At 44.3% G+C, this 15,782-nt stretch overlaps 2 protein-coding genes across 2 annotated transcripts; one reads left to right on the top strand and one right to left on the bottom strand.

Moving 5' to 3' along the window:
* Positions 1–879: 879 nt before the first annotated feature.
* On the bottom strand, positions 880–3,970 carry LOC105891560 (tubulin alpha-1C chain-like). Its single transcript, XM_031581888.2, has 4 exons — positions 3,872–3,970; positions 3,198–3,420; positions 2,463–2,611; positions 880–2,235 (listed from the first exon to the last, which is right to left on the bottom strand). Exons 1-4 carry the CDS (start codon positions 3,872–3,874, stop codon positions 1,258–1,260), a joined length of 1,353 nt encoding a protein of 450 aa, XP_031437748.1. The 5' UTR covers positions 3,875–3,970; the 3' UTR covers positions 880–1,257.
* A 2,606-nt stretch (positions 3,971–6,576) lies between these two features.
* Positions 6,577–11,869, top strand: LOC105891561 (tubulin alpha chain-like). Its single transcript, XM_012817734.3, has 4 exons — positions 6,577–6,782; positions 9,247–9,469; positions 10,333–10,481; positions 10,762–11,869. Exons 1-4 carry the CDS (start codon positions 6,780–6,782, stop codon positions 11,734–11,736), a joined length of 1,350 nt encoding a protein of 449 aa, XP_012673188.2. The 5' UTR covers positions 6,577–6,779; the 3' UTR covers positions 11,737–11,869.
* The last annotated feature ends 3,913 nt before the right edge of the window (positions 11,870–15,782 follow it).

Raw genomic sequence — 15,782 nt, 5'->3', positions numbered from 1 at the left:
CAAAGAGGGCAGTCCCTCTGGAGGCAGTGACTCCGCATGGCGAGGCCGTGTGTGTGTGTGTGTGTGTGTGTGTGTGTGTGTCTGCATGTGTATGTGTGTGTGTGTATGTGTGAGAGTTTGTGTGAATTAGGGAAAGACTACTTTCTATTTAATTTCTTTGTTGTTTGATGTTTAAACTTCCCGCAGCCAATCCTTGTTGAAACTGTATACACCCACAGGGGACTTGCGAGTCGCCCCGCCCTTTTATTGTTTGAAGGGAGGTTTCTCCGTGGAATGTCCACATCCCAGGATTATGTGGGGCCTGTGAACAGCAGCTGTTCCAGTCTCCACACACGCTCCCAGGGAGGAGAGAAAGAATGAATCAGATTGCACACACACACACACACACACACACACACACACACACACACACACACACACACACACACACACACACACACGCCTAATCATTTATTGCCCCGCTAACTGGACAACTGCTCTCTACTCTCGCGGTCACTCACTCCATCGCCACTCTGTTAACTCTGTTCGTAAAGTAAGCTAGTAAATCCACACAGAGTTTCATTAGCTCTACAGAGTTATGGTGCTGGGGCGTGGAGTCCTTTTCTTTCTCTACCACAGACAGACTGCAGTGACAGGCGGAGAGCAATGGCTGCTCTCTGTGAACGATTGCTGACTGAATGCCGAGTAATGGGGGAGAGGCCGACACTGACCGTATTCAGCTGCGCTGCCATCTCTGATGAACTCATATCGACAGCTGGGGAGGGAGGGAGGGAGGGGGGGAGAGCAGGTGGCCATTTTGTCTCTAGCATTCCAGTATGTATGGGGACTAGAGGGGGGAGGGTGTCATCATAACACAGGCCCTATCACATTACACTGACCTTGGGGCTCTCAAAGATCTTTATTTTTCACTCATTTAAATGTAGTGGTTCAGTTTCAATGAAGCATTACAGGCAGAAATGTAGGGCACATCTAGTGCTTTGGCAAGTCAGAACACCAACAGATGTAATGAAAAATGTATTCACACAAGCAATATGCGCAACTAGTTCATCTAAAAGAATGAACTGTATTTTTTTTTACTTTCTTCTTGCTTTGTTTTATTTCTACAAATTGAATAAATTCATTTTCCCCCAACCCCAAAATAACAACTTGAAGTATGCGTTCAGTACAGCGTTGTTTCTGTATACAAACAACAACTCAAATACATCCAGTTTAGCTAACCATTGACTGACAGAAGGTGATAATCTTTGCAGTACACACTTAGTATTCATCGCCGTCCTCATCATCATCCTCTGTGCTGTCTGTGCCCACCTCCTCATAATCCTTCTCCAGGGCGGCCATGTCTTCTCTGGCCTCGGAAAACTCTCCCTCCTCCATGCCCTCCCCCACGTACCAGTGCACGAAGGCCCTCTTGGCGTACATCAGGTCAAACTTGTGGTCCAGACGGGCCCAGGCCTCAGCGATGGCGGTGGTGTTGCTCAGCATACACACGGCCCTCTGCACCTTGGCCAGGTCTCCACCAGGCACCACAGTGGGGGGCTGGTAGTTGATGCCCACCTTGAAGCCAGTGGGGCACCAGTCCACAAACTGGATGCTGCGCTTGGTTTTGATAGCGGCAATAGCAGAATTTACATCTTTGGGAACCACATCACCACGGTAAAGAAGACAGCAGGCCATGTATTTACCATGACGAGGGTCACACTTCACCATCTGGTTTTGAGGCTCGAAGCAGGAGTTTGTGATCTCAGCCACAGACAGCTGCTCATGGTAAGCCTTCTCAGCAGAGATGACTGGAGCATAGGTGGCTAGGGGGAAGTGGATACGAGGGTAGGGCACCAAATTGGTCTGGAACTCCGTCAGATCCACATTCAGGGCTCCATCAAACCTGAGGGAGGCTGTTATGGAGGACACGATTTGGCTAATTAGACGGTTGAGATTGGTGTAGGATGGGCGCTCAATGTCTAGATTCCTTCGGCAGATGTCGTAGATGGCTTCATTGTCCACCATGAAGGCACAGTCGGAGTGCTCCAGGGTGGTGTGGGTGGTCAGGATGGAGTTGTAGGGCTCCACCACTGCAGTGGACACCTGGGGAGCTGGATAAACAGCAAACTCCAGCTTGGACTTCTTTCCGTAGTCTACAGAGAGACGCTCCATTAACAAGGAGGTGAATCCAGATCCAGTGCCTCCACCAAAGCTGTGGAACACCAGGAAGCCCTGAAGACCAGTGCACTGGTCAGACTTCATGGGAGAGAAAAAAGACACATTAGTTCTCCTATTACTAAAAAACTGCAGGCCATTTAAGATTTTGGATAATGGCTTTTTAACTTGCTTCTCAGTTTAATCATCAATTCATTGTCCAATATTTACAAGAATGCAGCTTTTACGACTTGGCAACCGTAAGTCTTAAGTGCAAACTTCCTGCAGTGATATATGAGTTTTGGGTCTTGGCCACAGCACATCCATACCAGTTTGCGGATGCGGTCCAGCACTAAATCGATGACCTCCTTGCCGACGGTGTAGTGTCCACGGGCGTAGTTGTTGGCAGCATCCTCCTTTCCAGTGATGAGCTGCTCCGGGTGGAAGAGCTGGCGATAGGCGCCTGTCCGCACCTCATCTGAGGAACGTGGGCAAAGGTGCATTGCTCTTATGTTTCACTGCATGAAATACCCCTCAGTGCTCTCATATAACACACATTTATTTCATAAACCATTCTCATGAATCACTCATGTACAGTACCAGTCAAAAGTTTGACACACCTTTAGTTTTTTCTACTTTTAATATTTTCTACATTGTAGATTAATACTGAAGACATTTAAACTACGAAAGAACACATATGGAATGATGTACTAAACAAAAAAAGTGTTATCTACAATGTAGAAAATAATAAAAGTAAAGAAAAGACTTGTGTGTCCAAGGTGTGTCCAAACTTTTGACTGGTACTGTATATCCAAAGGCTTGTTTTGTACATGCTCTGTATCTTTACCAGGGTCAAAACATATTTACCTAATTTTTTGCAAAAAGTGACAAAAAAAGTGCACAAAAAAAAAATGAGTTATGAGTAGCTACTATTTTAGTATGCAGTAGAGAAATGAGAGTATGAGTTATGAGTACTATTTTAGTAGTATGCAGTATAGAAATGAGAGTATGAGTCATGAGTACTATTTAGTAGTATGCAGTATAGAAATGCGAGTGTATCTCACCAATCACAGTGGGCTCCAGGTCCACAAAGATGGCCCGAGGCACGTGCTTCCCTGATCCCGTCTCGCAGAAGAAGGTATTGAAGGAGTCGTCTCCTCCGCCAGGGACCCTGTCACTGGACACCTGGCCGTCCGGCTGGATCCCGTGCTCCAGACAGTACAGCTCCCAGCATGCATTGCCAATCTGGGTGCCAGCTTGTCCGACGTGAACAGAGATGCACTCACGCTGCAGTTCGGGGACAGAGAATCAGCAGGATGTGAGCCGAGACAATCTGTTAGCCCCAGATTGCATGTAGATAGAGGAGGATGTTTTTTTCCAACGGACATTGTAACCCTGACTGCAACCACGTCAGCCACTTCACACAAACACATTTGCTCCCCTTTCAATATGTTTAGGTTAAAATTTGTATTTTCAATCAGAAAATCAATAGTATAATAGTATAGCTTCAAGGTAGAAGTAAGACCTTTAAACAGTAAGTTAACTGAGTGAACATTAGGTAAACTATAGGCTACAGTGTGTGTGCTATGATGTGAATAAGTTGTTTTTGCCTACTAACTTTGCCTTACTGTGAGCATTTCAAATCTGAATGCAGTGGGAGTATGTAATCCAGCCATTCAATCGTAACAACCAACAGGAATAATCTTTAAAGAACTCGGAGGAAAAGTTGAAAACTTACCATGTTTCAATTCAGGCCTTCCTTTCCAATCCGATATCAAAGGTTCGGGATGAAAGTAAGAGTGTCTGTCTATGAGTCGACCCAGACTCTTTTATAGGCAGATGATCTCCGATACTTCTGCATGTAAGGAGAGAAGAAGAGGAAGAATCGATAGGATCTTCTCCTTTCTGATTGGTCGAGCGAGAGCGAGAGAGAGAGAGAGAGAGAGAGAGAGAGAAAGAGAGAGTACAAAACAAGGGAACGAGGTCAGAACCTCCCAGCCACAGGGGAATAAAACACATTGTCCAAAGTATGACATATGAAAAACTGCAGAGCTGTCATTGTGACATTATTTTTCCCTACATCAGTGTTTGGTTAACATGGGACTTTTATTTTGACATTTAAAAAAGGGCAACACAGGGCCAACTGTCAGCCTACTGTAATGTAGTGTTTTGCAGTGAATATTTGACGATGGTCCATTTTCTAGTCAGTGCTCAGTTCCTCAATCTGTAGTGACTTTATTGGCTTGGTAGGAAGGAAACTGAATACTGGGACCTGAAAAGACCTTTGTTCGGAGTGACTGAAAGGTTGCAACACTAGAGTGTCTCTACTGCACCCAATACAGGCAGTACAGGTGACACTGGCCACCAAAACTCACCTAACACCTCAGGTCGCTTCTGCTGGGTTTGGTTCACATGGAGTGTGTAACTTGAACCATCTATACTGTACATGATTGTTTAGATAGATAGCTGGTTTTTACTGTGTTGTGGGTGTCTGAGGACGCATTAAAGCAGCAATAAGCAGCAATATAACTACCCAAAAGGCATGCAAAAACCTTGCAAACACCACCAACAGCCCAGTTGACACTGATAGAAGCTTGCCAAGACACTAACTGGTGTCTTTTGGCAGTACAGCTGGCAATGTCATGCTGTGAAAGCTTTTCTTCCATTTTTGCATGGTGTTCCAGCCTAGAACACAGAACTACATAGGGCATATCCTGGATGGCTAGTAGCAAAGACATAGGTGTTTATCTGTCCTTCGCATGACCATATGCAATCAAAATGAATTTGAGGATGGTACCAAAACTAGTTGCCTATAAAACCATACCTCAAAAAGTGTCAAATTGTTGCATAGTGTTACTTTAAGAGCTGAATGGAAGATAGATTGCTGTATTGTTTTTGTCCATGTATTCATCTCATTCACTGCCTGTTTGTTTGTACAGTGGTGCAATACATCCATAGCTTTTATCTCATATCACACAGATCACAGGGGTTATCGTCCTTAATGGATGTGTAATTAGAGTGACTCTCTCTCTCACACACACACACACACACACACACACACACACACCAAGCACAACCACTCCCCGGGCTTTCATAACATGACAAACAATCACCACATTGTGACAGTGAAGCACATTTTACCACAGGCAAAATGCTTTGTTAGCAAACAAATGTTCTCATTCACACTAACATGTACTCTGCTAAAAACTGCTACCTGATATCCCCTACATCCCTTAAGGAAGTTGTAGGTCTCTAAGCAACCTTTCAACGGAGGGTTGACTTGAATCATCCTATTTCTTTCTGTGGGCTTCATTCTGATATTATTTGATGGACAAGAGGAGGCCCCTTAAGCATACTCTTGTAATGATGTACACTCCAGTGAAAAAAGAACAGAGGAATGTTCTAGGACAGTGGTTCTTAACCTGGGTTCGATCGAACCCCAGGGGTTCGTTGAGTCACTCTCAGGGGTTCGGCAGGGGTCAAGACACACACAGTATAGCCCGGTTCACACTAGCAATGTCGGGTCGTTTTTATATATACCTATGTTTTAAAGAGATCATATTTTATTTTTCCAATTACGAAGGGTTCGGTGAATGCACTGATGAAGCTCGCAGGGTTCAGTACCTCCAATAAGGTTAAGAACCACTGTTCTAGGATGAGAGGGCTTGCAAAACAGACTGCAAAACAAGATGCAAAGATGGTAGGTTTGAGGATCAAATGAGATTATTGAAAAAACCTTCTATATCATTTTCTATCCACAACTATCCTGGTATCACGCTGGCTATATTATAGTAAATGACAGCATTCTCCGGCGTGAGTCTAGTCTGGTCGCCTTCTCACCTAGCCATCGCCTCCTAGTGGTGAGTCGTTAGCATAGCGCATGGAAACTATTTATGACACGTTGCTTTTGTCACTAGATGGCAGAGGAGAGCCGTAGTCATACAATAGTGGGCATTTATCTCGACTGCTGTACAAAATGAGTTGTAGGTCATTGCATCGGAGGCGTGGGTTATTACTGTAAACAGTACGATGTATTGTCCTTGATATGAACAGACCTGTTTTTAAAGATAAGAAAAAAACGTTACTGCAGAGAGACTACACCCTAGAGAGAAATGACGAGTTCAGTGGGGTAGTGGGAGAGAGAAAGATAGAGAGAGAGGGGCTTTCATAGTTTACGGATAGAAAGATTGACAGAGAATGTAAAGAGTGTCCCTCGCTAGGCAGAGGTGTAAAACTCAAAAGAATAAACCCCAGTTAGGCCTAGGCTGGTTGGACTGGTTGGAGCACAAACTAAGGCAAAACGAAGAAGTGGAAAACTTGAGGACTCCAAAAAATGCCAAGGGCTCCACACGCCCACTTTGAGCTCTTGGCACATGGTGACGACTTTTACCCTACCTGCTCGCACAGCCCTCCCGGTAACCGCCCTTTCAATACCGCACAGAGTGAGAATGTCAGAAAAACACTCCACCCCTCCCTGGCAAATAGGCCTATGAATAGATCTTTTGGTCCAGTCTTGCACGACTCTCTTACGGAGACCACCTTGACGGACACTGTGAGAGATTTCACATAGGCTTATACAGGTCTTCATTGCAAACGAATTGTTTTCCTTTCATATTTTGACCCCGAGAACAGTAAAAGAACAAAACATGGTAAGTTTCTTTTTCATCATCGACTTACACCATCGTGATTGTTTCGCCGTGAACCGTAATAAGCTTTTATCGAAATAGCACGCTTACTTAGTTGAACTGTTGAAATAATTACTTTCTACTCCACGTAGGCCTTCTTGCATAACCTGTCAAAATATCGCGCTGCAGTTCGCTGGTTTGACCAGATGGCCTGTAAAGTTTGCTGTACTGAGTTGAAAAGAACAACGTTTACAAAGTCAACAGAATTTTAAAAGTCTATTGTTGTGATACAAATAATATTACGCGTAACTTGACAATTTTAGTCAACATATAGCAGCAGCAGCAACCCTAGGATCAGGGATCTCTTCCGGCACATGTTAATCATCCTGGGCTTGTGCAATAAGGTGTGCCTCCTCAAATCTTTCCTCCCCTTCTTCCTTTCCTTGTCACTCTCCGAAAATATATATTTATATAGAAGAAAGGTTCATCTATTATATTCCGCCATCTCTGTTCTTTGGGAAACTCTTGAAATGTGTGACGCAGCGTTGGGTAGAGAACTATGGGGTTCTCAATAGTACCTAAGCTGTCTGTTGCTATTGCTTAATAGTCATGTATGATCACTCACTGCCTTTACATTTAAATCTTCTCAAAAGCTCCATAGGATATTTGACATTGCACATATACATCTAGCTATTGGGCTGTTCTTAAATCATGCAGCATAATTTGTGAATGATTGGAAATCCTTTCCTGGTACAATATTTTGAGCCTGTAACAGTGACCTGATCAGAGTGACCTGTGTATAGAGTATCTAGATTGGATCAGATGGATGTGTAGACCCTGTGGACACATGAGAAGGGGAGAAGGGGGGGCTTTTGGGGGTATAAATAGCTCCCTGACTTGCGTTCACATTACAGACCTGTCAGTCAGAGGTGTGTGTCTCATGTTTAGGGTAACTAGGAGAGAAACACAGGGGCACAAGACTGACCCCAATACATTTAGCACCTCCAGAAAGTAGGTTGTAAATGTGATGCTACACACACACACACACAAATACATACACACACATATGCACAGAGAGAGAGAGGGAAAGAGAGAGAGAGAGAGAGAGAGAGAGAGAGAGAGAGGTGGGGTACATTTGTGTCTGATTTTCTAAGACATTCACGTGTAGCTTTTATGATATTAGGACCCCATTTTTTTAAATCATCAGGGTATTTATATTGATAGTATGTAAACAAAGTATTTCATTTTAAAAAGAGGCATGTCAACTGTGATCTGAGTCGGGTCTCAGAGGTCATGATGATGTGTGTTTATATCAGAGCTTAGCTCAGGATGGGAGGGAGATTCTAATGATGTGTCCATCATCATCTGACAAACCTGTTCGGGCACGTAGCCACTGTTTATTAACAGGGTGGCGAGAGGATGATGGCGTAACGCAGTGGAAGTTCACAGAGTTGTGACATCATAAACCAAAAACAACAACAGGATCATGCCGATCACATGGTAGCCGAATCTGGCACAGATCGGACTCTTGTTTAGAGTGGAAGTATTTACTTGTGACACCTAAGCCACATCCATCTAAACAAGGACATTAACAACTAGAACACTCAAAATCAGACTGTAGTTCATGCAGTAGATTTAATTTGGTTCCAATAGCAAGTTTGTTCCTGTTCTTAGGGAAGATCTAACCACAGAACAACATGGCCCTAGTTTTATATTTGACATTTCAAAGATGAATAACTATAGAATGAGACACTGTCATTTCAGCACTACAACTGTTGTTTTGAATGTAAAAACCAGAAACGCTCTAGGACCAGATGACGTCATTTTGCCAAACTCATAAATATTGGTTGAAACAATAGTTCAGTATTTTCTCTGGAAACAGATCTGCCTAACATGCAGCATGGCTCCACTGCATTCACTTTGACAGAGTTCACAGAGTGGTGAAGGTCACATAAACATTGAAATATGCCAGATATATAATAATAATATATATATATATAATATACCACACCAGAAATATGAAATGAAATGTGGTCCCCATCTGGATCGTTTGAGTGCATTCCACACAGCACCAGTCTCTCCATGTACTGTCCATGTACCATGTACCATGTACCATGTACACACACACACACACACACACACACACACACACACACACACACACACACACACACACACACACACACACACACAGTACAAATGCACTACCACACAGGGTAGCGAGAATATCTGCCGTGTGTTATTGTGTATATGAGTTCACACATAATAACATCTAACTGACTCTCAGACAAAAAACAAAAAAAGAAAGAAAATCACCTCTTGACTTGCAGGTTGACAAAACTACCTCTAGATTGATATTTCAGTCCAGTACAATGTGATCTTACATTGCATAGAGCATAAGTCACAACACTCTCTCTCTCTCTCTCTCTCTCTTCTCTCTCTCTCTCTCTCTCTCTTTGTCCCTGTCTCCCTCTCTCTCTCTCTGTAGCGCGAGTGTATATCCATCCACGTGGGTCAGGCGGGTGTTCAGATGGGCAACACCTGCTGGGAGCTCTACTGTCTGGAGCACGGGATCCAGCCGGACGGATCCATGCCCAACAAGGCGCCCGTGGGCGGGCATGACGACTCCTTCACCACCTTCTTCAGTGAGACCGGTGCCAAGAAGTACGTGCCCCGGGCCATCTTTGTGGACCTGGAGCCCACTGTTATCGGTAAGCACGACAGAGCATGATATATGCTAGGCTTCTCTGTAAACATTGGATGGGAAGTTTCAAGACTCGTCAGGCCATTAGGTCAGAAGACTCTAATACTCCAATAACACTCATCTTTAATAGGCAATAGGTTTTCTTCTAAAAATGCAAAAACAAAAACAGATTTTTTTTAAAATGCTCCACACAGAGGTCATAGTATATATATATATATAGCAAAACATATCTACCCACATTAAACCCTTTTCCAAACAAATTATAATTGGTCCTTAATATTGTTCTTCGGAACTGAAAAGCTAGGTTAGGTTATAACAAGATGGTTTATTTTTCCGCCCAAGTTATGCTTTGTACACTTCAGCGTTTATTTTTTATAAAAATCAGCATTTTATTGGTTGAAAATGTCTCAAGACACCATCTACTGTTTAAAATAATTCTGAACCTTGCAAGGCTGATACGGATGTACTTATGACCATTTGGTTTAGTCCACACCATGACATGGGAGGCCAACCCACCTCAGCCTCCACTGTATCTATGACCCATTTGGTTTAGTCCACACCATGACATGGGAGGCCAACCCACCTCAGCCTCCACTGTATCTATGACCCATTTGGTTTAGTCCACACCATGACATGGGTGGCCCACCTCTCCCTGCCTCCCCTCCACCTGAGAGTGAGAGTCTCATTTTCATTTGCTGACCAGACCCATCAATCACAGGAGTTTACGCCCCCCACCTCAGCCCCCTGCCCGCCTTTTAGCATTTTTCAAGAGAAAAAAGACACAGTCCCAGAGCTGGGGGTGAAGTTACACTTAAAAAAAAAAAGCCATAGAAAATACAGTAAAGGCGTCTCATTCATTTTCTCTCCCAGATGAGGTGCGCATGGGCACCTATCGCCAGCTCTTCCACCCGGAGCAGCTCATCACTGGAAAGGAGGATGCTGCCAACAACTACGCCCGTGGACACTACACCATCGGCAAGGAGGTCATCGATTTAGTACTGGACCGCGTCCGCAAACTGGTAGGGATGGCTGTGGCCAAGAACCAAAACTCATATATCACTGCAGCAAGCATAGTTTGCACTTAAGACGTACGGTTGCCAGGTTGTACAAGCTGCATTCTTGTAAATATTGGATAATGAATTGATAATTAAACTGAGAGGCAAGTTAAATAGCCATTATCTAAAATGTTGACTGAAACATTCTTATTATTATTATCATAATGATATTATTAGAATGTTAAATGGCCTGCAGTTTTTTAGTAATAGTAGAACTAATGTGTCTTTTTTCTCTCCCATGAAGTCTGACCAGTGCACTGGTCTTCAGGGCTTCCTGGTGTTCCACAGCTTTGGTGGAGGCACTGGCTCTGGTTTCACCTCCTTGTTAATGGAGCGCCTCTCTGTAGACTACGGAAAGAAGTCCAAGCTGGAGTTTGCTATTTATCCAGCTCCCCAGGTGTCCACTGCAGTGGTGGAGCCCTACAACTCCATCCTGACCACCCACACCACCCTGGAGCACTCCGACTGTGCCTTCATGGTGGACAATGAAGCCATCTACGACATCTGCCGAAGGAATCTAGACATTGAGCGCCCATCCTACACCAATCTCAACCGTCTAATTAGCCAAATCGTGTCCTCCATAACAGCCTCCCTCAGGTTTGATGGAGCCCTGAATGTGGATCTGACGGAGTTCCAGACCAATTTGGTGCCCTACCCTCGTATCCACTTCCCCCTAGCCACCTATGCTCCAGTCATCTCTGCTGAGAAGGCCTACCATGAGCAGCTCTCTGTGGCTGAGATCACAAACTCCTGCTTCGAGCCTCAAAACCAGATGGTGAAGTGTGACCCTCGTCATGGTAAATACATGGCCTGCTGTCTTCTTTACCGTGGTGATGTGGTTCCCAAAGACGTCAATGTAGCCATCGCAGCCATCAAGACCAAAAGAAGCATCCAGTTTGTGGACTGGTGCCCCACTGGCTTCAAGGTGGGCATCAACTACCAGCCCCCCACTGTGGTGCCCGGTGGAGACCTGGCCAAGGTGCAGAGGGCCGTGTGTATGCTGAGCAACACCACCGCCATCGCTGAGGCCTGGGCCCGTCTGGACCACAAGTTTGACCTGATGTACGCCAAGAGGGCCTTCGTGCACTGGTACGTGGGGGAGGGCATGGAGGAGGGAGAGTTCTCCGAGGCCAGAGAAGACATGGCCGCCCTGGAGAAGGATTATGAGGAGGTGGGAATCGACTCCTTTGAGGAGGACGAGGATTATGAGGAGTATTAGGATGTTTGAAGGATTTCCTTCCTTTCCATTTCTGTTACATGACCTATCGGGGTCAGTGGATATACTTAAAGATGTACTTTGATATGTGTTTTTCAATAAATAAAGTTTATGGGGCACATGCCTAATTTACTCAGTTGCTGCTAGTTTGTCCTGGTGTTTCATGCTGACTAAAACATTTGACCAATCTAGGCCAGAGGAGATTAATTTCACGGCACAGGAATGACGTTCAGTAGTGGTCTCATATTTACGTACTTTGATCAAAATGACAGCTGCCCAGGATAGAGTGCCGATTTCAGTAAGTCCACACGCTGTCCCTAAATAAGTTCGGTAATTTGAATCTCTACAATTCACAAACATTCCACGTGGTGGCGGTATCGTCTAGAACACAATAATTGATTTCCCAGGACTCTTCTGGCCGGTCTCCAGGGAACCAGCGAGTTTTGTTGAATCTTCATGTTGAAGATTTTGATAAGAAAGAGTGTTCTGAATTGAGTAGACAAGTTGATGGCTAAATACAGGGATAACTACAAGACTGTAAACACTAAATAGCTTTTTTTCTTGAATGTTTTTTTGAAGGAGGGACGTGTGGGAAGTATTCATAAACCTTGCAGGTGCCAGAGACCTGGAAGCGCAGTATATCACTCTCACCTTCACTTCATTATTTTAATATAGTGAGTCTCTGCGGGTTGCTGATAAGTGTGTGTGTTTAGTCCTCAGCCGTTGTCGCCCCGTGTGTGATTGTCACAGCCATACGCGCGCCTGTTTATTTTTTACTTGGTTAGCGTAAACAGTCAAGTGCTAGCTATAAACTATCCCTGCTCCTTATTGATCTGATAATTAATCAGCGTGGGAGTTATTTCATTAGCACGGCATTACGGGTCACCGTTGAGTGCCTTTAATTGGGCCGAGTTGCCAGGTCCCTACTAAATCACGGCGGTAGGGATCTAGCATCAGGAAACGTTCTGTGCGTTTCATACGTGTCAGCAGGCTTTGGTAACCGCAGCAGTCTATCACCAAGACCTCTGGATGATTAATAAACTTGGAAATTAAATAACTCCCTATTTAAGCAACTTACCAACACATAAAGAAGTGAGCAACTGGCTGAACTGGCGATGATGTCACTGCCTCTGTCAGAGCCACACGGGGAAATTAAACCACACAGGCTCGCCGATTTCTTAGAATATTTCTACGAGTGTAGTTTACTAATTATTATTGTTAATATATACTAATTTATCAGTTTCCGGCATAATTGTGACTGTAAAATTGTATTAGTAAATACAGATGTAACTGTTTTTCAGATTTTCCCAAGACCTAAGTTCCAGACCATTTTCTTGATCAATTAAGTTGTGTACACGGTTTTGTGAGCTTGTATTTTTTATCTAGGGGATGTGTTTGGTAAAATTGGCTATTGGGTGTACGCCTGCTCTGTAACCCTATGTGTGTGTTTCTTTATGTCATTTATTACATTTTGATTTTGAGAGATACGTATTTTTCCCGTTACTTTACACCATTAGCCCATTGTGTTTCCCTAACAACGAATAAACCAGGAGTTGATGTCCATGAGCACAAAGCTCAGTTTCCCGAAGACGTCTGTCTACAGGGTGGAACTGAACATGTAGAAATTGCAATTGCATATCGACCCCTCCTGATCAGGAAAACCTCTCTTAGCGACTGCAGGTGTCACAATGCCGTTAGCTGATTGCATTGATTCGACTGATTTGTTGCTGCTTTTCAGTCATGTCGCCCCTTAAAGGTGAGTACTTTATCTCCATATATATATACACACTGGCCAGAAGACCGTTATATCCACACAGCACTGAATGATTAAATTAAAGTGTACCATAGGTGCTTTAACAGTAACTATTTTGGGGTGGAATCAATATATTTTTATTTCCTTTGGACTCAGTGGAAGTGGTTTGCCAATAAGCCAGGGGTGAACATGCTAATAAATCTACATATCCAACCCTTTTCGTGTGCAGTATGAGACTGAGTGATCTTTGAAGGTGGAGGGGAAGGCTACTTAATTTAGTGAGGCTATTAGTATTCTATGAGCTCAAGTTTCATAGTGTTTGATTTAATATCTTTGGGATTTATTTGTCAATACTCAATTCCTCACCCTATTTCACTACCAGGATTCATTGACATTCCAGAGTAGTGAAAGGCAAACACTCAATCACCCATCACGAGCTTGAAACCACATGCGAGATCCAGGGTGTGCGTGCATGTGTCTGTGAATGTTGACACAACCCGGTTATTCTCATTTGTACATTTTTCTAATACACACAATCTCTCTCTCTCTCTCTCTCTCTCTCTCTCTCTCTCTCTCTCTCTCTCTCTCTCTCTCACACACACACACACACACACAACACACACACACACACACTCCACAATTGATGGTTCAAGAAACAGTTGTTCCTCAGTCTTTGTGTTTTGATTAGGCCTAATTGGTGGATCAGGATTTCATTATGGATCAGCTTTGATTAAGGCCAGAGGATGACGGAATTACACTCTCCTTGCCATGGCGATCTGGTGGACGGGCAGCATGTCAGGCACAGGCTTAGAATTAGCTGATTAAACACAGACGTGAGCAGTGTGTGTGCGTGTGTGTGTGTGCGTGTGAAATAGGGTGTGATTAATGGTTGTTGGTGGGTGGTGAAGTCTTTGTGCATTGTGTCACGGACTTGTCAGCGAGTGACTGAAATGTCTTCATCAATTTGTACCCATTACCATGTCAATAGGTAGAGAGGCAGAGGGGAGCAGAGCAGAGAGAGAGGGAGAGAGAGAGGGAGAGAGAGAGGGAGAGAGAGAGGGAGAGAGAGAGAGAGGGAGAGAGGGATGGATGGAGGGAGAGAAGGAGGGAGAGAAGGAGGGAGGGCTGTTTAACCATCTGCATGAGGAGGCTCTTTAAATAATCAGCCCTGAAATCTAATGCTCTGTCACACTCTCCCTCTTGCTCTCTCCCTCCCTCTCTTTCTGTCTCCCTCCCTCTCTCTCTAACACACATACACACACACACACACACACACACACACAGAAAAACACACAAACATTCTCTCTGTTTTTCTCATTCTCTCACACTTTGCAACACAAACATAGACACACACAGACTCTCTCCCTTTCTCATTTCCTCATTATCTCACTGTTGCTCTGCCTCACACACACGTGCATACTCTCTATCACTCACACACACACACACACACTTTATCTGTCTTTCTTTCTCTCTTTTTCTTGTTATTTTGCTCTTGCTTTCCCTCACTGCTTGCTGTCTCTCTCTCTCTCTCTCTCACACACACACACACACACTCACAATTTCTCTGTCTTTCTCTCTTTTTCTTGTTATTTTACTCTTGCTTTCCCTCACTGCTTGCTGTTTCCCTCTCTCTCCCTCTCTCTCCTCTCTCCCTCTCTCTCTCTCTCTCTCTCCCTCTCACTCACACACACTTTCTCTGTCTTTCTCTCTTTTTCTTGTTATTTCACTCTTGCTTTCCCTCACTCTGTCTCTTTCACACACACACACACACACACACACACACACACACACACACACACGCACACTTATAGACACACTTTCACACACACCCTGCCCCACCCTGAGGGACCCTGCTTACGGTAAACCAGTTTAATTTTCCTGAAATAGAGTGCTGACAGGACCTTCATGTTGATTGAACGCGCCGCCTCCTGGACTGCCACTGTCACCAGCGCTCAAGCGTCGGCTAGCGCGCTCTTATTTATCATCGCTTATCTTTAGCAGGAGCTGGAACAACACACTAAATGACGTCCACATTTTCCTTCTCAGTGTGCGCTTTTGAGTGTAAAGTCTGCTTTAGTCGACTCAAATCCATGATTTCTAGCCTCTGCCCTCCACGCAAGAACAGTATGGTCAGTCAGGATGGGCAGCAGGGTCAGTTGACAGTAAAGCTTGGGCATTCATTTTAGAAGAACAACCATTTTCACAGCTTTTATAAAGGAAGACATCATACTCATACATTTAAAATGTAGTTCAGTCCGTGGACTGCGGTTCTTTACCCACAGAGAGAAACGTGGGG

The sequence above is a fragment of the Clupea harengus genome, chromosome 2 (genome assembly GCF_900700415.2).
Source record: "Clupea harengus chromosome 2, Ch_v2.0.2, whole genome shotgun sequence".
NCBI classification, from domain to species: Eukaryota; Metazoa; Chordata; class Actinopteri; order Clupeiformes; family Clupeidae; genus Clupea; species Clupea harengus.
Note: the sequence above shows the minus strand (reverse complement) of the source record. Positions and strands in the feature narration are given on the sequence as shown.

Bases quoted from the DNA above. Each gene is read 5' to 3' on its own strand.
- LOC105891560 (XM_031581888.2), bottom strand. The intron at 2,612-3,197 runs GTGAGATACACT...CACGTTCCTCAG, and splicing joins CCTGGAGCCCACTGTGATTG to ATGAGGTGCGGACAGGCGCC. The intron at 2,236-2,462 runs GTATGGATGTGC...TCTCCCATGAAG, and splicing joins TGGACCGCATCCGCAAACTG to TCTGACCAGTGCACTGGTCT.
- LOC105891561 (XM_012817734.3), top strand. The intron at 9,470-10,332 runs GTAAGCACGACA...TTTCTCTCCCAG, and splicing joins CCTGGAGCCCACTGTTATCG to ATGAGGTGCGCATGGGCACC. The intron at 10,482-10,761 runs GTAGGGATGGCT...TCTCCCATGAAG, and splicing joins TGGACCGCGTCCGCAAACTG to TCTGACCAGTGCACTGGTCT.